Source organism: Staurois parvus, unplaced genomic scaffold, assembly GCF_062004578.1.
Source record: "Staurois parvus isolate SC_StPar_1 unplaced genomic scaffold, SC_StPar_1.0 ptg000855l, whole genome shotgun sequence".
Taxonomy (NCBI): domain Eukaryota; kingdom Metazoa; phylum Chordata; class Amphibia; order Anura; family Ranidae; genus Staurois; species Staurois parvus.
The window spans coordinates 35,297-62,307 of record NW_028318651.1 but is presented as its reverse complement, the minus strand read 5'-3'; the positions used below and the strand labels follow the sequence as shown (position 1 = coordinate 62,307).

Sequence of the window (27,011 nt, the reverse complement as noted above, 5' to 3'; positions counted from 1 at the left end):
AAATTGGGTTTATTTGGGTACATTGGGGCTTATATCGGGGTACACTGATATATTGGGTACAGCAGGGGAGGGGTATATATTAGAGGTGCAGTATACAGTGGGGGGTACAGCGGGAAGAGGGGATAAATTGGGGTACAGATCAGAAGCAGATCGGCAGGCATTTTTCAGTCATGCCCCTTCGACAGAAGTCGGACTGGCTGCTGGTTTCTTTTGAACCGGCTGATAGCAATATTCGACCCGTATTTGTGTGTGACTTGAGCGTGTAATGGATGGAGAGGGGGTAGCATATTCGAGTACATTGGGGGGTGTATATAGGGGCATATCTGGTTCCACTGAAGGGGAGATTTGGGGTACAGGGAATGATATAGCAGAGTATATAAGGACTTACAGGTTAAGAAAAATGGGGGAGGGGTATATATTGGGGGTACAGTGTGGGAGGAGTATATGAGGAGTTGCTCGTTAAGAAAGATGGGGTTTATCTTGGTACATTGGGGGTATATCAGTGTACACTGTGATATAATTGGGTACAGTGTGGGAGGGGTATACATTGGGGGTACAGTGTGGGAGGGGTATACATTGGGGGTACAGTGTGGGAGGGGTATACATTGGGGGTACAGTGGGGAGAGTGGGTTGTATATTGGGTCACAGTGGGGAGAGGGGTATAAATAAAGTGTGCAGCAGGAGAGGAGTATACAGTGGGAGAGGGGTATACATTGGGGTTCAGTGGGAAGAATGGGGTACAGTGGGGTACATAATGGGGGAGAGTGGGGTATATAATGGGGTACAGTGGGGAGAGCGGGGTACAGTGGGCAGAGGGGTATATATTGGGGTACAGTGGGGAGAGCGGGGTATAGGGGTACAGTGGGCAGAGGGGTATATATTGGGGTACAGTGGGCAGAGGGGTATATATTGCGGTACAGTGGGGGAGGGGTATATTTTGGTAGAGTCCTCCAACGGGCTGATAATTTTTATAAATACAAGAGGAATAAGCAAATACTACAAAAAGTTTTTTTTTTTTTTTTAGACTCATCCACGCAGGTCAGCTCCTGAACGGATTTGCAGGCCCGACTGCCATGAATGCGGCTCCTTTCCTTTCCACAACATGGTTCCCGCCAGACGAGCGAGCCACGGCCACCGCCATCGCCTCTATGCTCAACTACCTGGGCGGAGCCTGCGCTTTTCTCATCGGCCCACTTGTCGTGCCGGCTCCTAACGCGACATCCAGCGGCCTTCTGTCTACAGATAACGTTGGATCAATCAAGGACAGGATAGAGGCCGTGCTGTATGCAGGTACCTTTCTGTTTATAACTATTTCATGTATAACTGCACATTGAGAGAGTACAGCCCCCACCAGGCCAGATATTTTACATGTATGGTAATTGTGGCTTGAGAATTAAATCCTCCCTCCTGCCTTCTCTTCAGTCTTGCACAGGTGTTCCGGCTCCTCCCTTTCAGTCTTGCACAGTTGCACTGGCTCCTCCCCTTCAGTCTTGCTCAGGTGCACCGGCTCCTCCCCTTCAGTCTTGCTCAGGTGCACCGGCTCCTCCCCTTCAGTCTTGCTCAGGTGCACCGGCTCCTCCCCTTCAGTCTTGCTCAGGTGCACCGGCTCCTCCCCTTCAGTCTTGCTCAGGTGCACCAGCTCCTCCCCTTCAGTCTTTCTCAGGTGCACCGGCTCCTCCCCTTCAGTCTTGCGCAGGTGCACCGGCTCCTCCCCTTCAGTCTTGCGCAGGTGCACCGGCTCCTCTCCTAGACTGAAATGGCTTACTCTGATTTTTCTCAGTGTGCATTAGAAGCTGCAGCGAAACAAAAAGTGTGACTTGAGTCTTGACAAAGAGGCAGGAACGCCTTGAAACTTGAAACGCGTAGGGAGTGGCACAATGGGTGATGTCAGATGCCGTGGGACAACATGGGGACATGGTATTGTGTTTCAAGAAGTTCCTGCCTCTGTCAAGTCTGAGGCTTGACAAAGAGGTAGGAAAGCCTTGACAGGCGTAGGGAGAGGCACAATGGGTGATGTCAGATGCCGTGCGACATCCTGGGCACATGTTGTGTTTCAAGAAGTTCTTGCCTCTTTGTCTCCTTGTCAAGCCTCAAACTTGACAAACACCTTGAAACGCATAGGAAATGGCACAATGGGTGATGTCAGATGCTGTGGGACATCCTGGGGACGTGGCATGGTGTTTCAAGAAGTTATTTTCTCTTTGTAAAGCTTGAGGCTTGACAAAGAGGTAGGAAAGCCTTGACAGGCGTAGGGAGAGGGTGATGTCAGATGCTGTGCGACATCCTGGGGACATGTTGTTGTGTTTCAAGAAGTTCTTGCCTCTTTGTCAAGCTTGAGGCTTGACAAGGAGACAAACACCTTGAAACGCGTAGGAAATGGCACAGTGGGTGATGTCAGATGCTGTGGGACATCCTGGGGACGTGGCGTGGTGTTTCAAGAAGTTATTTTCTCTTTGTAAAGCTTGAGGCTTGACAAAGAGGCAGGAACGCCTTGAAACGCGTATGTTGTGGCACAATGGGTGATGTCAGATGCTGTGGGACAACCTGGGGACATGGTGTTGTGTTTCAAGAAGTTCCTGCCTCTTTGTACAGCTTGAGGCTCGACAGAGGCAGGAACACCTTGAAACAATCTCTGGACTGGATGCCTCAGGTAGGAGTTGTATCTTGTGATAAGAAGCTTAGCAGAGTAAACCCGACATACCTGATAAATGTTGGTTTATGGAGTCATGGCTTTGCATCCCAGCGTTTTCTCTGTCCTATAAGGAGATTATCTATACATTAGCTGCACCATAAATAAATAACGGACGGCACATTTGTTCTGCAAGAATAGGGCAAAATTGAACGTCCTATTTCCTCTACAGGTCAAATGTTCATTCAAGACATCCCTGCCTCTTTGTCAAGCTTGAGGATTGACCAAGAGGCAGGAACTCCTTGAAACACGTAGGGAGTGGCACAATGGGTGATGTCAGATGCCGTGGGACATCCTGGAGACATGCTTGAGGCTTGACCAAGAGGCAGGAACTCCTTGAAACACGTAGAAAGTGGCACAATGGGTGATGTCAGATGCCGTGGGACATCCTGGAGACATGCTTGAGGCTTGACCAAGAGGCAGGACCGCCTTGAAACACGTAGAAAGTGGCACAATGGGTGATGTCAGATGCCGTGGGACATCCTGGGGACATGCTTGAGGCTTGACCAAGAGGCAGGACCGCCTTGAAACACGTAGAAAGTGGCACAATGGGTGATGTCAGATGCCGTGGGACATCCTGGAGACATGCTTGAGGCTTGACCAAGAGGCAGGACCACCTTGAAACACGTAGGGAGTGGCACAATGGGTGTTGTCAGATGCCGTGGGACATCCTGGGGACATGCTTGAGGCTTGACAAAGAGGCAGGACCGCCTTGAAACACGTAGGGAGTGGCACAATGGGTGTTGTCAGATGCCGTGGGACATCCTGGGGACGCGGTGTTGTGTTTCAAGACGTCCCTGACTCTTTGTCAAGCTTGAGGCTTGACAAGGAGGCAGGAACATTGTGCTGGGGAACATTTTATTTAGATTGCACCAGGAAGGGGATAAATCGCTCCTTTTACTGCCACAGATCCAGGTAAGCTGTTTATTAATTACTGATGATATTTGTTCCTTTCCTCCACAGAGTTCGGAATAATCGCTCTGGTCTTTGTGGCGGTCGTGGCCTATTTCCCCGCTCGGCCCCCGGTCCCCCCAAGTATTGCCGCTGCCAGTCGCAGGTTGAGTTACAGAAGTAGTATCTGCAAGCTGCTCAGGTAAGGACTGTATGTACTCCAGCCCTGCCTGTCAGGATATTTATTTATTTATTCCAGGTACTTATATAGCGCCGTCAATTTACGCCGCGCTTTACATATATATTGTACATTCCCATCAGTCCCCGCCCCCGAGGAGCGTACAATCTAAGATCTCTGACTCACATTCATACATACACATGCTAGGGACAATTTTTTAGACAGGAGCCAATTAACCTCCCAGCATGTCTTTGGAGTGTGGGAGGAAACCGGACAGTCACACGGAGAACATGCAAACTCCAGGCAGGTGGTGCCGTGGCTGGATATGTCACCCAACATTAAAAAAGACAATCAGACGGATTGCTTGGAGGTTCCCGGGGAAACATCCATGTTCTGTGAATGAGCCCCTTTCATGGGTGTAGTTTTCCAATAAATGCAACCTATAAGATGTTAAGTATCTGATAATCTTCAGGTGAGAGTAGTCCTCCTCACAAGGTGTCAGTGCTACAGCCAGGACGGTGAAACCGAATTTATTCAGCTTCACTGAGCGTGATGGTGCTGTCCTAGATATAATACTTAGAGCCAGAGAAGGTATTGGAGTGTAAGCTCCTCTGGTACAGAGACTGATGGGACTGGTTCAGTGTTCTCTGTACAGCGCTGCGGTATATGTCAGAGCTATATAAATGTATAATAATACTGTGTGACTGTGGGGGGAGGGGACATTAGAGCGTAAGCTCCTCTGGTACAGAGACTGATGTGACTGTGGGGGAGGGGACATTAGAGCGTAAGCTCCTCTGGTACAGAGACTGATGTGACTGTGGGGGAGGGGACATTAGAATGTAAGCTCCTCTGGTACAGAGACTGATGGGACTGTGGGGGAATTAGAGTGTAAGCTCCTCTGGTACAGAGACTGATGGGACTGTGGGGGAGGGGACATTAGAGTGTAAGCTCCTGTGGTACAGAGACTGATGAGACTGTGGGGGAGGGGACATTAGAATGTAAGCTCCTCTGGTACAGAGACTGATGGGACTGTGGGGGAATTAGAGTGTAAGCTCCTCTGGTACAGAGACTGATGGGACTGTGGGGGAGGGGACATTAGAGTGTAAGCTCCTCTGGTACAGAGACTGATGGGACTGTGGAGGAGGGGACATTAGAGTGTAAGCTCCTCTGGTACAGAGACTGATGTGACTGTGGGGGAGGGGACATTAGAGTGTAAGCTCCTCTGGTACAGAGACTGATGGGACTGTGGGGGAGGGGACATTAGAGTGTAAGCTCCTCTGGTACAGAGACTGATGGGACTGTGGGGGAGGGGGCATTAGAGTGTAAGCTCCTCTGGTACAGAGACTGATGGGACTGTGGGGGAGGGGACATTAGAGTGTAAGCTCCTCTGGTACGGAGACTGATGGGACTGTGGGGGAGGGGGCATTAGAGTGTAAGCTCCTCTGGTACAGAGACTGATGGGACTGTGGGGGAGGGGGCATTAGAGTGTAAGCTAGATGTGATTGGCTCAGTATTCTTTTTTTTTTTCAGTTCAGATTAACGTTTAAATCTCTTAATTTGTCTAGCTGTTTGTCTGATTGAATCGGTTTGTTGTCAGTAGAAGGATCTTGCTGGCCATGCCGATGTGACTATGTAAGCAGGAATGACGGCTGTCAGCAGAACTATGACCCAGAATCTGTGGAATGTTCCTGGGAGCCGGCTGCCCTCCTCCTCTGCCAGGCTCTTCTTAATGGTCTCTGTCCTAAAGCTCAGTTCACAAAGCTGATGCACTTTGTGAATTACTGCCACATATTTTCACATAAGTGAAATAACTGTCGCTTATTTTCAAAAAGTGACAGTTCTTTTCAAGGGTGTCCAGTGACATGTAAGAATAAAGCCGGCCGTACAACAATCTCTTTCATTTTAGCCGGCTGATTTGGTCACTCACTGTTGGAGTTTCAACAATTCCTCAGAATCCGCTGAAATACTGATGGTGTCTGTACGGCTTTAGTCACATGGCTGATAATGGAGTATCCTGATGGCAAAACTTTGTGAATTGAGGGCTTTCTGCTGACTGTCAGGATCAGAGTACTGCCACTTCATACTGCCACTTCATACTGCCACTTCATACTGCCACTTCCTACTGCCACTTCCTACTGCCACTTCCTACTGCCACTTCCTACTGCCACTTCATACTGCGACTGTATGAAAGGTAAAAATAAGTTTAGCCTTTAGAGCCACTTTAGTATTGTATCCCAGATGTTAGGGGTTCCTCAAGTTGTGGCTGATTGACCTCCCATCTGATGGTGCCTTCATAGTACAAGGGTCAATGCCAGCAATGATAAGGGAGGAATTCAAACCACCAATGTAAGGGACACTCTTCCCACTGATTCCCAATGTAAGGGACATTCTTCCCACTGACACCAATGTAAGGGACACTCTTCCCACTGATCCCCAATGTAAGGGACATTCTTCCCACTGACACCAATGTAAGGGACATTCTTCCCACTGACCCCCCAATGTAAGGGACATTCTTCCCACTGACACCAATGTAAGGGACATTCTACCCACTGATCCCCAATGTAAGGGACATTCTTCCCACTGACACCAATGTAAGGGACATTCTACCCACTGATCCCCAATGTAAGGGACATTCTTCCCACTGACCACCAATGTAAGGGATATTGATCCCACCGACCCCCCAACGTCAGGGACGTTCTTCCCACCGACCCCCAACGTCAGGGACGTTCTTCCCACCGACCCCCAACGTCAGGGACGTTCTTCCCACCGACCCCCAACGTCAGGGACGTTCTTCCCACCGACCCCCAACGTCAGGGACGTTCTTCCCACCGACCCCCAACGTCAGGGACGTTCTTCCCACCGACCCCCAACGTCAGGGACGTTCTTCCCACCGACCCCCAACGTCAGGGACGTTCTTCCCACCGACCCCCAACGTCAGGGACGTTCTTCCCACCGACCCCCAACGTCAGGGACGTTCTTCCCACCGCCCCCCAACGTCAGGGACGTTCTTCCCACCGCCCCCCAACGTCAGGGACCTTCTTCCCACCGCCCCCCAACGTCAGGGACCTTCTTCCCACCGCCCCCCAACGTCAGGGACCTTCTTCCCACCGCCCCCCAACGTCAGGGACCTTCTTCCCACCGCCCCCCAACGTCAGGGACCTTCTTCCCACCGCCCCCCAACGTCAGGGACCTTCTTCCCACCGCCCCCCAACGTCAGGGACCTTCTTCCCACCGACCCCCAACGTCAGGGACCTTCTTCCCACCGACCCCCAACGTCAGGGACCTTCTTCCCACCGCCCCCCAACGTCAGGGACCTTCTTCCCACCGCCCCCCAACGTCAGGGACCTTCTTCCCACCGCCCCCCAACGTCAGGGACCTTCTTCCCACCGCCCCCCAACGTCAGGGACCTTCTTCCCACCGCCCCCCAACGTCAGGGACCTTCTTCCCACCGACCCCCAACGTCAGGGACCTTCTTCCCACCGACCCCCAACGTCAGGGACGTTCTTCCCACCGACCACCAATGCACAGTTAAAATTTCTAGATGTCCCCTAGAGCATCGCCAAATTTTCTCTTTTTGATTTCAAGTCCGCATTATTTTCTATGTACAGATAATTCACGTAGCAGCGCCCCCACCTGGTGGGTAGGAGAATCTCTTCGATGGGCGGCTTGATTCCCACCAATGAGATGATATTGCGATTATTTCTTTTATTCCGAGTTCATTAGTTCACAGCGAATGTTCTTTATTTTTTTCCTGTGTGATGTATTATCCCCGTCCCCGTCACATTGTGCTGCCCCGCGTTTGATTTCTTGTTGGGTTCCCATTGTAAAAGTGAAGGATAACAGGCTGGCAGGGGTTGGGGCTCCATATTTCTCTCATCTGAGGCGGAATATTTAACGTGCAAATGTGGAATTGTTCCAGAACGCGGACGCGCAGATGGTCCCCCGAGAGTTCGCTCAGATGAATTGTACGAACAATCTCTTACTTAAACACGGCACTGCCGCCACGACCGCATTGATTGGGGGAGATGTGTTTATATAGGCCGACCACAATTAAGATTAAACCTCCCAGGGCTCGGAAAAAATGGCGCTGTCGGGTTGACGTTTCTTTCTCGCTGGAAGATGAATGTCACAGTATGCTGCCATTCTGCAGTAGATTTGTTAATACGCGCCGGCAAATGAAATCCACTTCTGCTTTCATATAATTGAAATTCTTTTAACGGCGTTCTCCTGGTAAATGGAGAAAAACACAAACTAGACGGATCGAGGTGTTTTTACTGACCGAGCAAAATTTTTTAATTTGGGCCATTCTATAAAATCTTCTATCATCTTCAAGACGTCCATTTCCAAGGTTTTCGTTCATTTTTAAATAAAGATGTTTGCATCAAAATAATCCCCAGTGATCGGGAAGGTCCTCGTTCAGACATAATTGTGGATCTTGCGTGGAGTGGTCCACTATGACCTCATTGCTTCCTGGGTCGTTGATGCTGACCAGTGAGGATACTGGAGGCCCAAGAGGTAACCTAAGAAGCCAAACTAGGAAGACTGATTACCACGCGAGTCACCTGTGTGGCTTTGCACCATTGAAAAGGTGACCACATTTAGAAAGCCTTTTGAAAGTTGGAATGGTTAGTATGTGTTTCTTGGGTGTATTTTTAACTGGTATCCTGGTGATGGATGTGGTCTTCAGACTTATTAAAAACAATGGACCAGTTGAGTCCTACAGACCATAGTGGGGATGGTTGTGATCAGTGGTAGTAGAAAATGCCCTGGTGTCAGTGAGAATAAACAATCCACCAAGCTCCGTGGTCTGTGGGCATGCGAAATGACTCGGGGGGGGAGTTTGGGGGGGTTTTTAGCACTGGGAGCGGATATTGCCTAGAGCTTGTGGCTAGTGGGAGGAGTAGTAGGGCTCCATAGTTGGTATCGCTGAGAGGGATTGTGCCTCATCATTGTCAGTGGGAGGAAGGGTATCCTGCCATTTGCGTCAGTGGGAGGCAGGGTGTCCCGCCATTGGCGGCGATGGGAGGCAGGCTGTCCTCGTTCAGACTATGACCTCATTGCTTCCTGGGTCGTTGATGCTGACCAGTGAGGATACTGGAGGCCCAAGAGGTAACCCAAGAAGCCAAACTTGGAAGACGGATTACCACGTGAGTCACCTGTGTGGCTTTGAACCATTGAAAAGGTGACCACATTTAGAAAGCCTTTTGAAAGTTGGAATGTTTAGTATGTGTTTCTTGGGTGTATTTTTAACTGGTATCCTGGTGATGGATGTGGTCTTCAGACTTATTAAAAACAATGGATCAGTTGAGTCCTACAGACCATAGTGGGGATGATTGGGTTCAATGGTAGTAGAAAATGCCCTGGTGTCAGTGAGAATAAACAATCCACCCAGCTCCGTGGTCTGTGGGCATGCGAAATGACTCGGGGGTTTGTAGCACTGGGAGCGGATATTGCCTAGAGCCTGTGGCTAGTGGGAGGAGGAGTAGTGCTTCATAGTTTGTATCGCTGAGAGGGATTGTGCCTCATCATTGTCAGTGGGAGGAAGGGTGTCCTGCCATTTGCGTTGGTGGAAGGAAGGGTGTCCTGCCATTTGCGTCAGTGGGAGGCAGGCTGTCCTCGTTAAGACATAATTGTGGACCTTGCATGGAGTGGTCCACTGTGACCTTTATTGCTTTTTGGGTCATTGATGCTGACCAGTGAGGATACTGGAGGCCCAAGAGGTAACCCAAGAAGCCAAACTAGGAAGAGGAAATGCCACGCGAGTCACCTGTGTAGCTTTGTAACATTGAAAAACTGACCACATTTAGAAAGCCTTTTGGAAGTTGGAATGGTTAGTATGTGTTTCTTTGGTGTATTTTAACTGGTATCCTGGTGATGGATGTGGTCTTCAGACTTATGAAAAACAATGGACCAGTTCAGTCCTACAGACCATAGGGGGGATGATTGGGATCAATGGTAGTAGAAAATGCCCTGGTGTCAGTGAGAATAAACAATCCACCGGGCTTTGTGGTCTGTGGGAGTGCGAAATGACTCGGGGGGGGGGAGTTTGGGGGGGGTTTGTAGCACTGGGAGCGGATATTGCCTAGAGCCTGTGGCTAGTGGGAGGAGGAATAGTGCTTCATAGTTGGTATTGCTGAGAGGGATTGTGCCTCATCATTGTCGGTGGGAGGCAGGGTGTCCCGCCATTGGCGTCGGTGGGGGGCAGGGTGTCCCGCCATTGGCGTCGGTGGGGGGCAGGGTGTCCCGCCATTGGCATCGGTGGGGGGCAGGGTGTCCCGCCATCGGCGTCGGTGGGGGGCAGGGTGTCCCACCATTGGCATTGTTTGTTGTACTTTTTTTTTTTTTTTCTATCTGCTTCATGTTAATTTTTGGTATTAATCTGCTTCCGCTAGTGCTCAGTGCGTGGAAGGGTGCCCCGCCATTGGCGTGGAAGGGTGCCCCGCCATTGGCGTCGATGGGTGGATGGGTGCCCCGCCATTGGCGTCGATGGGTGGAAGGGTGCCCCGCCATTGGAGATTGTGTTGGTGTCTATTTCTTTTGTGTTTTATTTTTTTTTTTAGCATCCTGAGGTTGCTTCTCATCTGCTGTCTTTAGTGCTGGGGTCCTCAAACCTTTCAAACGAAGGGCCCTATTGTTAGTTTTAGTGGGAGAATTGGTGCCCCATAATTGTTGGTGGAAGGAATAGTTCCCCACCATTGGTGTAAGTGAGAGGAAGGGCACCCCATTGGCATCAGTGGGTGGAAGGTGGCCCTGCCATTGGCGTCAGTGGGCATTAGGGGGCCCTGCCATTGGCGTCAGTGGGCATTAGGGGGCCCTGCCACTGGCGTAATTGTTGGTGGTCAGTATTTATTTTGTGGTTTTTTTCAGCTGTTCTGATTATGCTGCTCCATGGCTTCTTCTAGTGCTGGGGTCCTCAAACGTTCTAAACGAAGAGTCCCATTATTGGTGTCCGTGAAAAGAATAGTGCCCTGTCATTGCTGTCCTTGGGAGAATCCCATCTGTTGGTGGAAGGAATAGTGCCCCATTGTTTGTCAATGGGAGGAAGTGTGCCCTGTTGGTGTCCTAGGAAGGAATTGTGCCCCATGGTTGGTTTCAGGGGAGGATCAGTGCCCTCAGGGCCAGTTAAAGGCGAGCAGAGGACCTCAGGTTGGGGACCACTGGCATAGTGCGTACTACACGGTCAGGTAACAGAACAAAATGCTGTTGTGTTGTTTGTATGTATGAAGCTTTATCCATATACTGTGAACACTAATATTGATATCCTTTAGGGCTTATTCCCTGAAAGGAAATATTGACCGATCTCTATTAGTAGTAATTAGTCACTGGAGCTCTGTAATGGTGAAGACGTTTTGTAGTTTTTCCATGCCCCCCCCCCCCCCCCAAGGATGCAATGGCTGTTTTTGTTTTTAATATTGCTTTGTTTTGTTTTTCATTCCAGCAACGTTCGGTTCCTAATGATCGTTCTGGCTTACGCCATACCTCTAGGGTTCTATGCTGGCTGGTCCGGGGTTTTGGATCTGATCTTAACACCTATCCATGTGAACCAGGTGAGTGTTCCCAGTGTCAGGGATCCTACAGCGGTAGCCTCTAGCACTCCACAGACCGGATTCCCCCAAGGCGCGGAATCTAAGTCCCTACCTGCTTGTTCACCAGGGCCCCTGATGGTGGGGATGGACTTGGAGCAGGCCGAGACCAGGTCGCGGCCCTTGAGTTCACCCAGCTGTGGTAGAAGCACCGTTGGAGGTGTATAGCAGGTGAGAGTCTGATGTGAGGAGGTCACAAGAGCAGCGTCAGGCAGGCTGGGTCGGTAACAGTGGTGGCAGCGTGGTACAAAGTCAGCAGGCAGAGGAATAAACTGGTCACAAGCCGGGTTCGTTAACAGGAGATCAGAACGTGCAGGGTTAAGCAGGAGAATGGTCAGACAAGCCAGGGATCAGAGCAGGAGAAGACAGCAGTATCAGGAACAGGCTGGGTCGGCAACAAGGTATTCAGGAACACTGGATCAAACAGGAACACAGGTAACAGGTAAGACCATACGGCACTTGAGCATTGCAAGAGCTGGGTTTAAATAGGCCGCCCAACTCCTGACAGGCGCTCCTGGGTCCTAGTGCCTGCCCGGCGCAGTCATCGGTGACAGGCGCGCCTGGGTCCTAGTGCCTGCCTGCCTGTATGTCTTGTCAGGATTCTACGCATGTGCAGATTCGATCGTCGAGGCAATGTTCCCATTCCCTGACATTGCCCCCCCCTTACGGGCAGCCTCCGGATGCCCACCCGATTCCTCCTTTGTGGCTGGCTATGACGGAATTCTCGTACTAATCTGGGGGCATGGACATTCTGGGCTGGTTCCCACGAATTCTCCTCCGGCCCAAAGCCTTTCCACTTGATCAGGTATTGTACCTGACCACCCCTCTTCCTACAATCCAAAATTGCCTCCACCTCGAATTCCTCCTCCCCGTTGATATCTATAGCTTCTGGAGGTCTAGACCTGCGGTCTAAAAAGGGGTCTGGAACTGCAGGTTTTAATAATGATACGTGGAAGACTGGATGTATTTTGAGGGACTCGGGGAGAGTCAGTTTAAATGCCACTTCATTAACCTTGCGTTCTACTGGGAAAGGTCCCACAAATTTGGGTGCCAATTTTCTGGATGGGCATGTCAGTTTTAGGTTGGCTGTTGACAACCAAACCCGATCCCCAGGGTGTATGACCAATTCTCCCTTCCTCCTCCTGTCACAAAACCTCTTACTGTCTTCTTGGGCCTTAGCCATTGTTTCCTGTAATACCTTGTTATTGGTAGTAAAGAACTCTAAGGTGTCCTGGGCTGCCGGGACTGAGTTCTCAGGAACCAGGTCTGGCAGGAAGGTAGGATGGAACCCATAATTGGCAAAGAATGGGGATTGGTTGGTGGCGGAATGATTCACATTATTATATGCAAATTCTGCCATTGGTAGAAGTGTCAGCCAGTCATTCTGCAGGAACGATGTGTAGCATCTCAGATATTGCTCGAGAGTCTGATTGGTTCGTTCTGTCTGCCCGTTTGTCTGGGGGTGATATGCTGACGAAAAAGATAACTTAATCTCCAGCCCCTCACATAGCGCTTTCCAGAATTTGGACGTAAATTGCACCCCCCGGTCTGAGACAATCTCTCTTGGCACTCCGTGAAGCCTCACAATCTCTCTAATGAACACTTGGGCTGTTTCGGAGGCAGATGGTGTCTTGGCTAGTGGAAGGAAATGGGCCATTTTAGAAAGGCGATCCACTACCACAAAGATCACGGTGTGATCTTGCGAGGGTGGCAATTCTACAATAAAATCTAAGGAGATCATACTCCAGGGACGGTCAGGTATTGGTAAAGGTCTCAATAGGCCCCAGGCCTTGTCTCTGGTAGGTTTATTCCGGTTGCAGATGGGGCAAGATCTCACATACGCTTCACAATCCTTGGCCATGTTTGGCCACCAAAATGTGCGTCGTGCCAGATCTATAGTCTTATGTATCCCAAAGTGCCCCGCTAGGGGATGGTCATGGCAGTAACCTAACACCAGGGACTGGACCTCCTTGGGTACCATGATTTGTTCCCCCTTCCAGAAGAGTCCCTCCTTATTCAGTAGGGAGACTCCAGGCAGGTCAGAGACCCGGGTGGAAGCAGCCTGCAATTTAGACAACAGCTCAGATTGAAGCAGTAGGAAGCTACCTGCTGGCAGGATGGTGTCTGGCTGGGGGTTCTCTCCAGGGTCCTCAAACATCCGGGAAAGAGCATCTGGCTTAGTGTTTTTTGACCCAGGACGATACGTTATGTGGAGGTTAAACCTTGCAAAAAACAGTGCCCATCTAGCCTGGCGTGGACGGAGGCGTTTAGCGGTTTTCAAGTACTCGAGGTTTTTGTGGTCGGTATAGACCAGAATGGGATGTGGGGCCCCCTCTAGCAGATATCGCCATTCCTCCAGAGCGGTCTTAATGGCCAGTAATTCCCGATCCCCAATATCATAATTCCTTTCCGAAGGGGAGAGCTTCCTAGAAAAGAAAGCCACTGGGTGCATCAGCTCCTTGGCCCCTACCCTCTGTGATAACACTGCTCCTACAGCCACTTCCGATGCATCTACCTCTAGTATGTAGGGCAATGATGCATCAGGATGGTTCAGAATGGGAGCCGTTGTGAATAGCTTTTTCAATGCCTCAAAAGCTGCCTGTGCTGCTGGGGTCCATTGGAAACGTACTCCCACTTTGGTGAGCTGAGTAATGGGTGCTACCAGGCCTGAAAAGTTCTTTATAAATTTTCTATAAAAATTGGCAAACCCAATAAACCTCTGGATGCCCTTCTTATCCGTGGGGGCAGGCCATTCCAGGATGGCCGAGATCTTTTGGGGTCCATAGCGATCCCCGTGGTGGAGATAATTAGACCAAGAAATGAGATGCTTTTCTGTTCAAAACAGCATTTCTCAGCTTTAGCGTAGAGTCCATGCTGACGGAGACGTTCTAGCACACTCCTAACATGTCCCCGATGTGCTTCCAAAGACGAGGAGAATATCAAGATATCGCCCAAGTAGACGATTACAAAAATGTCAAGGAAGTCCCTGAAAATGTCGTTGACAAAGTGCTGGAAGGTGGCTGGTGCATTACATAACCCGAAAGGCATGACTAGACACTCAAAATGCCCGAACCGAGTGCGAAATGCCGTTTTCCACTCATCCCCCTCACGTATCCTTACCAAGTTATAGGCACCCCTGAGATCCAGTTTAGAAAAAATGGATGCTGATTTTAACCTCTGAAACAACTCTGGAACCAAAGGAAGGGGGTAGCGGTTTTTGACCGTAATCTTGTTGAGGTCCCTGTAGTCAACACAAGGTCTCAGGGATCCGTCCTTTTTCTCGACAAAGAAAATCCCTGCCCCGGCCGGTGATGTGGAAGGGCGGATAAATCCCTTACGGAGGCTCTCATCAATGTATTCTTTTAGTGCCCCTAGTTCTCGCTCAGATAGTGGAAAAATGCGGCCAAAAGGGATTTCTGAACCTGGGAGCAGATCAATGGGGCAATCATATGCTCGATGTGGGGGAAGAACTTCTGCCCCCCGTGGACTAAATACATCCAAGAATTGGTGGTAGGCCGCAGGCACAATTTGGGCTAACTCGGCATCAGGGCTTACAGCCAGTAGGGCCTGTGTATTTAATGATAACTTAGATAAACAATGTTCCTGACAGTATTGTGAGGGAAACTGGACTGACCCGGTCTTCCAGTCAATCTGGGGGTCGTGAGCTCGTAGCCAGGGGAGCCCCAGAATAACTGGAAATAGGGGGGACGCGATGGCGTCCAAACGGAGGAACTCCTGGTGATGTCCCGCCACTGTGGTGTGTATGGGAGGAGTCTCCCGATCTACCGTCCCCGATTTTATTTGAGACCCATCTGCCAAGAAAATATTCAACCCATGTTCTTTGGTGAGTAATGGTATCTGATGCTGGGTAGCAAAACTGAGATCAACAAAGCAGCTACATGCCCCGGAGTCAATAATAGCCGTCACCTGTATGCTTCCTCCTGGGAGCTGAAAAGACACAGGTACAGCCAAGTGAGTGGGGTTGCCTGTGCACACAGTAGATATATTAGAGAAAATAGAGGACTTACAGTATTTCTCCGGACAGGAGTGCACCACATGACCCGCTGCTCCGCAGTACAGACACAGGTTGTTTGCCCGACGCCTCTGTCGTTCCTCAGTAGAAAGGGAAGGTCGCATCAAGCCGAGTTGCATAGGTTCGGCTCCCTCTGACGGCTCTGGGCCCCGATTGCCAACACTGACCCTTGGCATGACTGGTACTCTTGGCAGCATCCATGAGGTTCTTTGCCCCTGGCTGGACCTCTCCTGTCTCCTTTCCCGCAGTCTGCGATCGATTTGGATCGCACGATCTATTAGACCTTCCAAGGAGTCTGGAACCCCTATTCTTGCCAACTCGTCCTTCAGTGGTTCCGACAGTCCCAACCGGAACTGGTGGCGCAAGGCTGCGTCGTTCCATTGTGTATCTCCACTCCAGCGCCTAAACTCCGCAGCATAATCCTCTGCAGCCCGCGTCCCTGTTGTAGAGAATAGAGGGCTGCCTCAGCCGAGGCAGCTCGATGCGGGTCATCATACAGCTGTGCCATTGCCTTAAAGAAGGTGGCCACAGTGTTCAAATGTGGGTGGTGGGCCTCCATCAGGCGATGGGCCCATCCCTGAGGTTCGCCCTGCAACAGGGATATAACAAATCCCACCTTCAGCGATTCTGAAGAGAAGGTCCGGGGTTGCAGGTCAAAGTATAGCTGGCAGGAGTTTTGGAAGGCCCTGAACTTCCCTCGATCCCCACTGAACCGCTCAGGGGTCGGTACTCTTGGTTCTGGCGGAGGAATTGTAAATGCTGCTCCAGTGGAAGGCCCTGCTGAACCCGTGGCGGGAGGTGTTCCCACTGAGCCCAATGTTGTGGGTGTTGGTGCGGCCAGGCTCTGAACCTGTCCCTCCAGGTGCTTGTATCCCTCTTCCAGGGTCTTCACCGCTCATGTGAGTGCTGCCAGATGTTGGCACATCTCTTCCCAGGGTGAAGGTCCTCCTCCAGACTCTGTCATGGCCGTATGGTTCTGTCAGGGATCCTACAGCGGTAGCCTCTAGCACTCCACAGACCGGATTCCCCCAAGGCGCGGAATCTAAGTCCCTACCTGCTTGTTCACCAGGGCCCCTGATGGTGGGGATGGACTTGGAGCAGGCCGAGACCAGGTCGCGGCCCTTGAGTTCACCCAGCTGTGGTAGAAGCACCGTTGGAGGTGTATAGCAGGTGAGAGTCTGATGTGAGGAGGTCACAAGAGCAGCGTCAGGCAGGCTGGGTCGGTAACAGTGGTGGCGGCGTGGTACAAAGTCAGCAGGCAGAGGAATAAACAGGTCACAAGCCGGGTTCGTTAACAGGAGATCAGAACGTGCAGGGTAAGCAGGAGAATGGTCAGACAAGCCAGGGATCAGAGCAGGAGAAGACAGCAGTATCAGGAACAGGCTGGGTCGGCAACAAGGTATTCAGGAACACTGGATCAAACAGGAACACAGGTAACAGGTAAGACCATACGGCACTTGAGCATTGCAAGAGCTGGGTTTAAATAGGCCGCCCAACTCCTGACAGGCGCTCCTGGGTCCTAGTGCCTGCCCGGCGCAGTCATCGGTGACAGGCGCGCCTGGGTCCTAGTGCCTGCCTGCCTGTATGCCTTGTCAGGATTCTACGCATGTGCAGATTCGATCGCCGAGGCGATCTTCCCATTCCCTGACACCCAGTGTGTATATCGGGAATCCATAAATGAAGGACCACAATTGACCGACCTGCCTGGACCGCGGCTGTGCCACTTAGCAGCTGGGTGTCCTCTTCTGGGTCTCCCACTTGGCCACCACCATCGTCCTCGCAGCCCTACAGGGGGCGGGAGGGAGCTTTAGATCAGGACAGAAAGGCAGGAGTTCTCTCATATTATTCTGTCCGGATCTGCAGCTCCCTCCCGCCCCCTGTCCGGATCTGCAGCTCCCTCCCGCCCCCTGTCCGGATCTGCAGCTCCCTCCCGCCCCCTGTCCGGATCTGCAGCTCCCTCCCGCCCCCTGTCCGGATCTGCAGCTCCCTCCCGCCCCCTGTCCGGATCTGCAGCTCCCTCCCGCCCCCTGTCCGGATCTGCAGCTCCCTCCCGCCCCCTGTCCGGATCTGCAGCTCCCTCCCGCCCCCTGTCCGGATCTGCAGCTCCCTCCCGCCCCCTGTCCGGACCTGCAGCTCCCTCCCGCCCCCTGTCCGGACCTGCAGCTCCCTCCCGCCCCCTGTCCGGACCTGCAGCTCCCTCCCGCCCCCTGTCCGGACCTGCAGCTCCCTCCCGCCCCCTGTCCGGACCTGCAGCTCCCTCCCGCCCCCTGTCCGGACCTGCAGCTCCCTCCCGCCCCCTGTCCGGACCTGCAGCTCCCTCCCGCCCCCTGTCCGGACCTGCAGCTCCCTCCCGCCCCCTGTCCGGACCTGCAGCTCCCTCCCGCCCCCTGTCCGGACCTGCAGCTCCCTCCCGCCCCCTGTCCGGACCTGCAGCTCCCTCCCGCCCCCTGTCCGGACCTGCAGCTCCCTCCCGCCCCCTGTCCGGACCTGCAGCTCCCTCCCGCCCCCTGTCCGGACCTGCAGCTCCCTCCCGCCCCCTGTCCGGACCTGCAGCTCCCTCCCGCCCCCTGTCCGGACCTGCAGCTCCCTCCCGCCCCCTGTCCGGACCTGCAGCTCCCTCCCGCCCCCTGTCCGGACCTGCAGCTCCCTCCCGCCCCCTGTCCGGACCTGCAGCTCCCTCCCGCCCCCTGTCCGGACCTGCAGCTCCCTCCCGCCCCCTGTCCGGACCTGCAGCTCCCTCCCGCCCCCTGTCCGGACCTGCAGCTCCCTCCCGCCCCCTGTCCGGACCTGCAGCTCCCTCCCGCCCCCTGTCCGGACCTGCAGCTCCCTCCCGCCCCCTGTCCGGACCTGCAGCTCCCTCCCGCCCCCTGTCCGGACCTGCAGCTCCCTCCCGCCCCCTGTCCGGACCTGCAGCTCCCTCCCGCCCCCTGTCCGGACCTGCAGCTCCCTCCCGCCCCCTGTCCGGACCTGCAGCTCCCTCCCGCCCCCTGTCCGGACCTGCAGCTCCCTCCCGCCCCCTGTCCGGACCTGCAGCTCCCTCCCGCCCCCTGTCCGGACCTGCAGCTCCCTCCCGCCCCCTGTCCGGACCTGCAGCTCCCTCCCGCCCCCTGTCCGGACCTGCAGCTCCCTCCCGCCCCCTGTCCGGACCTGCAGCTCCCTCCCGCCCCCTGTCCGGACCTGCAGCTCCCTCCCGCCCCCTGTCCGGACCTGCAGCTCCCTCCCGCCCCCTGTCCGGACCTGCAGCTCCCTCCCGCCCCCTGTCCGGACCTGCAGCTCCCTCCCGCCCCCTGTCCGGACCTGCAGCTCCCTCCCGCCCCCTGTCCGGACCTGCAGCTCCCTCCCGCCCCCTGTCCGGACCTGCAGCTCCCTCCCGCCCCCTGTCCGGACCTGCAGCTCCCTCCCGCCCCCTGTCCGGACCTGCAGCTCCCTCCCGCCCCCTGTCCGGACCTGCAGCTCCCTCCCGCCCCCTGTCCGGACCTGCAGCTCCCTCCCGCCCCCTGTCCGGACCTGCAGCTCCCTCCCGCCCCCTGTCCGGACCTGCAGCTCCCTCCCGCCCCCTGTCCGGACCTGCAGCTCCCTCCCGCCCCCTGTCCGGACCTGCAGCTCCCTCCCGCCCCCTGTCCGGACCTGCAGCTCCCTCTTGCCCCCTGTCCGGATCTGCAGCTCCCTCCCGCCCCCTGTCCGGATCTGCAGCTCCCTCCCGCCCCCTGTCCGGATCTGCAGCTCCCTCCCGCCCCCTGTCCGGATCTGCAGCTCCCTCCCGCCCGCTGTCCGGATCTGCAGCTCCCTCCCGCCCGCTGTCCGGATCTGCAGCTCCCTCCCGCCCGCTGTCCGGATCTGCAGCTCCCTCCCGCCCGCTGTCCGGATCTGCAGCTCCCTCCCGCCCGCTGTCCGGATCTGCAGCTCCCTCCCGCCCGCTGTCCGGATCTGCAGCTCCCTCCCGCCCGCTGTCCGGATCTGCAGCTCCCTCCCGCCCGCTGTCCGGATCTGCAGCTCCCTCCCGCCCGCTGTCCGGATCTGCAGCTCCCTCCCGCCCCCTGTCCGGATCTGCAGCTCCCTCCCGCCCCCTGTCCGGATCTGCAGCTCCCTCCCGCCCCCTGTCCGGATCTGCAGCTCCCTCCCGCCCGCTGTCCGGATCTGCAGCTCCCTCCCGCCCGCTGTCCGGATCTGCAGCTCCCTCCCGCCCGCTGTCCGGATCTGCAGCTCCCTCCCGCCCGCTGTCCGGATCTGCAGCTCCCTCCCGCCCGCTGTCCGGATCTGCAGCTCCCTCCCGCCCGCTGTCCGGATCTGCAGCTCCCTCCCGCCCCCTGTCCGGATCTGCAGCTCCCTCCCGCCCTACGGGCGCAGAGGGGCAACGTCCCTAATGCTGCAGATTTAAATGCCAGGGGGGGAATGCCAGTCTCCATTAAATATGTATAAAAACGCACATCCAGTGCAGCAAATCGGCATTCTTGTTTGTAGCTGCTGTAGCAGATCCACTGCTGGCTGACCGCACTGGCTGAAGGCACGCTGAAAGCTAGGGAGGTAGTCGCAGCTTGTGGCGTCAGCGGCTGGCGCTGCACATGCGCGGTACTCAATGCTTGGCTGCAGGGCAGTAGTGGGGCGACTTGGCTCACGTGCCGGCAGCGAGGGCTCTGCGTTCCCACTGCGGCACACGTGCCATAGGTTCGCCACCATGGCTATAGAGGAATATGCTTCATGCCTGAAGTCTACAACCACTTTAAGGTGTGCTTTGCCGCCAGTGACCTGCTGCATTCCCAGTGTCCATTGCTATGCCTTGCTTCTGAAAGGGTGGCAGTAGGTAAGGGGTATACTCAAACGCATTGCTCCGCTCCAGACTTTCTCCTTTGATTTCACATTGACGACCCGGGTGCTGGCTATCACAGCGAACAACAAAAAATCCTGAATGGCTGCACTCCAACAGATCCACTTTATTGAGAGATACAGTTCCAACAGGCAGAATCACATATGGTTGGAGGTCATGAGTAAGTGCCAACATGCCAAACATGCCAACCTTGCTCTGGTTCCCCCACCATATGTGATTCTGCCTGTTTGAAGTTTTATCTCAATAAAGTTGATCTGTTGGAGTGCAGCCGTCCGGGATTTTTTTTGTTCACTGCAGCTTGCAAGCTATGTAAGCACCTTCTCGGCAGAGGTGTGGGGTGTAGTTAGTGTGGACCGACCCAGAGCAGCAACTCTTCAGTGTTGGCTACCACAGTCCACAGTCTGTCTTCACTCTCAATGAAAAGTCAAAAAAAAAAAAAAGAATTGTAAAATTCTCTTCATTTTGACAAATTATTATTATACAGGATTTATAAGTAAGTATAAATAAGTATCAATGACTTCATACATTGATGTCTTCATCCGAAACCAACCTTTCTCGACGCGTTTCATCACTGCTGGCCTGCTCGTAAGACTACAGGAAGTCCTTGTGAGCAAGCCAGCAGTGACGAAACGCGTCAGAGTTGGGTTCGGGTGGAGACATCAATGTATGCAGTCTTTCCTTGACATTTATTAAACGCCTAAAGAAGAGCTGCGTTTTGGAGCGCGGTTTGCATTTCTTGTTATAATCTATATTTGGCTGAGAGTGGGTAAAGTGGTGCCAGACTGCTAGGGGGGACATGTTGGCAAATGAAAATCTAGGCCAAATAGTCTCAAAGCTGAGAATTGGTTGTAAAATCCCAAAAAGTAAAAATGTTTTAATTGTCAATAAAAGTAACGCAGCTCCGTATCGCAAAAAATGGCGTCAGGAAGGGGGGTAAGTGGTTAAAGAAAATGGTAGTGGGGACACTGGAGCTCTTTTTTTAAGTGGTTATAAAAGGTTTAGCTTTCCCCCTAATACTTACCTGAGCCTGGGCCTGATCTTGATCCCGTGCTGTGCACAGAAAGCAGAGGCTCTCTCCCTCCTCTTTGGCTGAGACAAAGCAGCTGGAGCCATTGGCTCTCTCTGCTGTCAATCACAGCCATTAAGGAGCAGGGCGGGCTCAGCCGCACTCTGTGTCTATGGACACGCAGAGCTGGCTAGTGAGTGCCCTCATAACAAACAGCTTGGCAGGGGGAAGAAGCCCAGGAGCGCCAGTAGGGGACCTGAGAAGAGGAGGATCGAGACTGCTCTCTGCAAACCATTACAGAGCAGGTTAAAAAAAAAAAGCCACTCAGCTGACATGGCAATTACAGTGAGGCTTAGAATGGCTTTCTCTTTTTTTTACTGCCTGGAGAACATCAGAAGGGGTGGCCGAACCAAGACGTGAGACTCCCGGAAGGGGTGGCCGAACCAAGAAGTGAGACTCCCGGAAGGGGTGGCCGAACCAAGAAGTGAGACTCCCGGAAAGGGTGGCCGAACCAAGAAGTGAGACTCCCGGAAAGGGTGGCCGAACCAAGAAGTGAGACTCCCGGAAAGGGTGGCCGAACCAAGAAGTGAGACTCCCGGAAAGGGTGGCCGAACCAAGAAGTGAGACTCCCGGAAAGGGTGGCCGAACCAAGAAGTGAGACTCCCGGAAAGGGTGGCCGAACCAAGAAGGGAGACTTCCCGGAAGGGGTGGCAGAACCAAGAAGTGAGATCCCGGAAGGGGCGGCAGAACCAAGAAGGGAGACTCCCCGGAAGGGGTGGCCGAACCAAGAAGTGAGACATCCTGGAAGGGGTGGGTGGCAGAACCAAGAAGGGAGACTCCCCGGAAGGGGTGGCCGAACCAAGAAGTGAGACATCCCGGAAGGGGCGGCCGAACCAAGAAGGGAGACTCCCCGGAAGGGGTGGCCGAACCAAGAAGTGAGACATCCCGGAAGGGGTGGGTGGCAGAACCAAGAAGTGAGACATCCTGGAAGGGGTGCCAAACCAAGAAGTGAGACATCCCGGAAGGGGTGCCAAACCAAGAAGTGAGACATCCCGGAAGGGGCGGCAGAACCAAGAAGGGAGACTCCCCGGAAGGGGTGGCCGAACCAAGAAGTGAGACATCCCGGAAGGGGTGGGTGGCAGAACCAAGAAGTGAGACATCCTGGAAGGGGTGCCAAACCAAGAAGTGAGACATCCCGGAAGGGGCGGCAGAACCAAGAAGGGAGACTCCCCGGAAGGGGTGGCCGAACCAAGAAGTGAGACATCCTGGAAGGGGTGGGTGGCAGAACCAAGAAGGGAGACTCCCCGGAAGGGGTGGCCGAACCAAGAAGTGAGACATCCTGGAAGGGGTGGGTGGCAGAACCAAGAAGTGAGACATCCTGGAAGGGGTGCCAAACCAAGAAATGAGACATCCCGGAAGGGGCGGCAGAACCAAGAAGGGAGACTCCCCGGAAGGGGTGGGTGGCAGAACCAAGAAAAGAGACATCCCGGAAGGGGCGGCAGAACCAAGAAGGGAGACTCCCCGGAAGGGGAAGTAAAATGCACGTCCTTCAGTTGAAGCAAGGGGGGGGAATAAAATGAACCAGAACGCATCAAACAATGCGCCGGAACGCATTGAAAATGCGTTGAAAACACTTGAAAAACGTGTATGCAGGAACTCCTCTGGGCTGCGTGTATATTTTTTTTTTTTTTGTGAACTGACCCTAAATCCATTTTTTACTGTCATTTATCCTGCCCCACCTCATACGTTTCACTGTCTTTCTCACTTCCATTTACTTTTTTTTGTAAGTTTTTTTTACTTTCCACAAAGAACGTTTATGTTTTTAGCAGCTCAGAAATGAAATACAGTTGTTTTTTGCTCCATTTTACAAATCAGATTTTTTTTGGTTTTTTTTTTTTACAAATGTATTTTACAATTGTATTTTATTTTTGAGCTGGTAAAAACATAAAAGTTATTTGTCGAAAGTAAAAAAAAAAAACAAAACAAAAAAATCTGATTTCTAAAATAGAGAAAAAACAATTGTATTTTATTTTTTAGAAATCAGATTTTTTTTTTGTCTTTTTGTTTTTTATTTTTTTTTTACTTTCCACAAATAATTTGTATTTTATTTTTGAGCTGCTAAAAATATAAAAGTTATTTGTGGAAAATCTGATTTCTAAAATAGAGAAAAAACAATTAACTTTTGTGTTTTTAGCAGCTCAAAAATAAAATACAATTGTTTTTTGCTCTGTTTTAGAAATCTGATTTTTTTTTTTGTTTGGTTTTTTTTTTTACTTTCCATAAATAACTTTTATGGTTTTAGCAGCTCAAAAATAAAATACAATTGTTTTTGGCTCTATTTTAGAAATCCGATTTTTTTTTTTTTTTTTTTTTTTTTCCACAAATTTGTTTTTAGCAGCTCAAAAATAAAACACATTTGTGGAAAGTAAAAAAAAAACAAAACAAAAAAAAAATCGGATTTCTAAAAGAGCAAAAAACAATTGTATTTTATTTTTGAGCTGCTAAAACCATAAAAGCTAATTTGTTTTTTGCTCTATTTTTAGAAATCAGATTTTTTTTGTTTTTTTTTTGCTGAGCGCTCCTTCTCAGCACTGCACATATAATGACCTATCTGTGGTTCTCCGCAGGTTGACGCCGGCTGGATCGGATTCTGGTCCATTGTTGGGGGATGTATCGTCGGAATCGCTTTGGGCAGGTATGGAAAGGATCTGTACGCGGTAATGATATAAATACGCTTGTTGGAGCGAAATGATTCAAATACGGCGTGTAGCGAGTCATGTCTGCTAATGGCGGGGATACGTCACATGGTGATGTGTGAAGAAGAATGCGAATGGCGGTAATTTGTAATGTGTTGCCGATGGGCGCGATTGCCGCTTAGTAGGCGATGTGGATGTGTCGGAGCTTGAGCCCCCATTACATGTGTTTAACCGCCTAACCACCTCCTGTCCGGCCGTTGTATATAAACGGCCAGACGGTGGCAGTGCAGGGGCGGGTGGACGTTTATAAACGGACTCCCTGCTTGTGCGCGCTCCCCGAGAGCAGCACAGCACCGCGATCTGCTGCCCGCTGTGTCCTCCGGACACAGTGGAAGACCAATCGTTGTACGGGACCTCTGTGCGAAGTCCTGATCATGTGATCACTGATTGGCCATGTGACATCATTGCTTACTACTTGTGAAATCTGTGAATGATCACAGAGATCACATGGTACAGGGCTATTCACAACAGCCTTGTACCATGTGACAAGCTGTGACCACTCACAGCTCGCACAGTATTTCTCAATGGCTGCAGGAATGCAGCCAGAGAGAAGGAGAAACTATTACTTTTATAGCCTTTATGGGTGTAAAAGCAATTAGTGTAAAAAAAAAAAAATCTTCATCACCCCCCACAAGTAGTACAGTGTCACCATGGTAACACTGTACTGCTAGGGTGACAGTATGTAAAAATAAATAATAAAAATGTAAAAAAAAAGTTTAAAAATTATAATTTTTGGTTATAAACTAATTTTGGTTGTTTTTTTTTTTTTTTACTAAAAATATAACTGAATACATTTTGGCCACGATTTATGATGAAATATTATTTATTTGCAAATTGTATAAGAAAAACACTTTTTTTCAAAAAGTGCGGGGCGTTTGCGGAGCGGTAACACCATTCAAACTGCATTCTATAGGCGCTTGTGGGGCGTTTTTAACGCTCGGCAAACGCCTAGCAACCACCGCTAAACCGCACATGCGGCGTTTGTCGAGCGTTAAAAATCGCTCCACAAACGCCGGACCAACGCTTGCCAAACGCTATAGGGGCTTTTGGCAAGCGTTGGTAAAACAGCGTGAACGAGACCTAAGTTTTCACCGCCATTACCAGTCTAACATCTGTAGCTGTGTAAATTCCAGTATATATCTCATAGTTTGTAGATGCTATAACTTTCACACAAACCAATCAATATACACGCATTGGGGGGGGCGACGGTTTCTTTTTTTTTTTTTTTTTAATTTGCTGTCTTTTTTTTTTTTTTTTTTCATTTATTTAACCATTTCAATACCGGGCAATTTTACCCCTTCCTGCCCAGGCCATTTTTCAGGTTTCAGCGCTCTCACACTTTGAATGACAATTGCGCGGTCATACAACATTGTACCCAAACTAAAATTTTATCATTTTCTTCACACAACTAGAGCTTTCTTTTGGTGGTATTTAATCACCGCTGGGGTTTTTATTTTTTGTTAAATTAACAAAAAAAGACCAAAAATGTTGAAAAAAAAAACACGTTTTTCTTTGTTTCTGTTATAAAAGTTTACAAATAAATAATTGTTCTTCATAAATTTAGGCCGAGATGTATTCTGCTACATGTCTTTGGTGAAAATAACCCAAATTAGGATGTATTTTTTAGTTTGTAGGAAAGTTATAGAGTTCACAAACTATGGGATAGATCTGAATATTGATCAATCCTGAAGTACTGACAGCCAATCTAATTTCTTGAGGTCTAAGAATGTCAGAACAGTACAGATATCCCCCAAATGTCAGGACGGTACAGATATCCTCCAAATGTCAGAACAGGACAGATATCCCCCAAATGTCAGGACGGTACAGATATCCCCCAAATGTCAGGACAGTACAGATATCCCCCAAATGTCAGGACAGTACAGATATCCCCCAAATGTCAGGACAGTACAGATATCCCCCAAATGTCAGGACGGTACAGATATCCCCAAATGTCAGGACAGTACAGATATCCCCCCAAATGACCCCTTTTTGCAGAGTAGACAGTCCGACGTACTTCATAAGAGGAATGGCGAGTTTTTTGAAGTTGTGTTTTTTTTGTCATAATTTTTCGGAAAATTAAAAAATTAAAAAAATTATTTTCACTATTTTTTTTTTTTACATACTGTCACCAGTGCAGTACAGCATCATATAACTGGCATGGCGGTAAACAGGGACACTGACTGGTGACAGTATGAAAAAAAAAAATATATATATATTTTTTTATTTTTTTTTTAAATTTTTTATTACTTTTTTTTTTTTTTTAAGATTTTTTTTTTATATTTTACTATGTCCAAAGTAGTACAATGTTACCATAGTAACATTGTACTACTTTGGGGAAGTGATCAGTATTTTTTTTTTTTTTTTTTTTACACAATTTGCTTATAGCAAAGAATTACTTTGCTATAAGTAAGCATTTCGAAATCGAAGAAATCGATTCATTCAGCTTTTCTTTTTTTTTTTTTTTTTTTTGTGCTTAGCTGTGATTTGGTCACAGCTAATCACATGACATGTGCATGTGATTAGCTGTGACCATTCACAGCTAGGCACTAGTATACAATGGATGGCATCATGAATGAAGCCATCCATTGTATACAACTGTCATGTGACCTGCTGTGATTGGTCACAGCAGGTCACATGGTACCTGCAACGGGGGCCGGTACTCAGATCTGTCATCGGCCGTGTGCGAGGTACACGGCCGGTGACAGATCGCCCCGCTGCGCCGCTCTGCATTAGCGCAAACTGCGCATGTGCGGGAGCACGCCAAATGGTGTGCACCCGGAGTGCAGGAGCGCATTTGAAGCCGCCAAACGGCCATTGGTCGGGCGGCTAATGGTTAACCTCCTTAGCGGTATTCCCGAGTGTAGCTCGGGGTAAAATTTCAGTACCAAGAGCGGTAACCCCCCCGAGCTACACTCTGGCTTACCATGCGGCGTTCTCCGGGGGCCCTGCAGCACTTACCTTGTCCTTCGCTCCCGCGATGCGTCCCCTGCATCGTCCCCGGCCATCTCCTCCGGCCGATGCCGGCATCCGGCTTCCGTGTTCCGGTCCCT

At 51.3% G+C, this 27,011-nt stretch overlaps 1 protein-coding gene across 1 annotated transcript in view; it reads left to right on the top strand.

The window, feature by feature from the left end:
• SLC49A4 (solute carrier family 49 member 4) overlaps positions 1 to 27,011 on the top strand; it is an 84,471-nt gene that overhangs the window by 27,642 nt on the left and 29,818 nt on the right. Inside the window, exons 3-6 of the mRNA XM_089655607.1 lie at positions 1,025 to 1,290; positions 3,653 to 3,782; positions 11,197 to 11,305; positions 23,833 to 23,900. Of these exons, the coding sequence (XP_089511733.1) occupies positions 1,025 to 1,290; positions 3,653 to 3,782; positions 11,197 to 11,305; positions 23,833 to 23,900 (573 nt within the window). The remainder of the gene's footprint in view (positions 1 to 1,024; positions 1,291 to 3,652; positions 3,783 to 11,196; positions 11,306 to 23,832; positions 23,901 to 27,011) is intronic.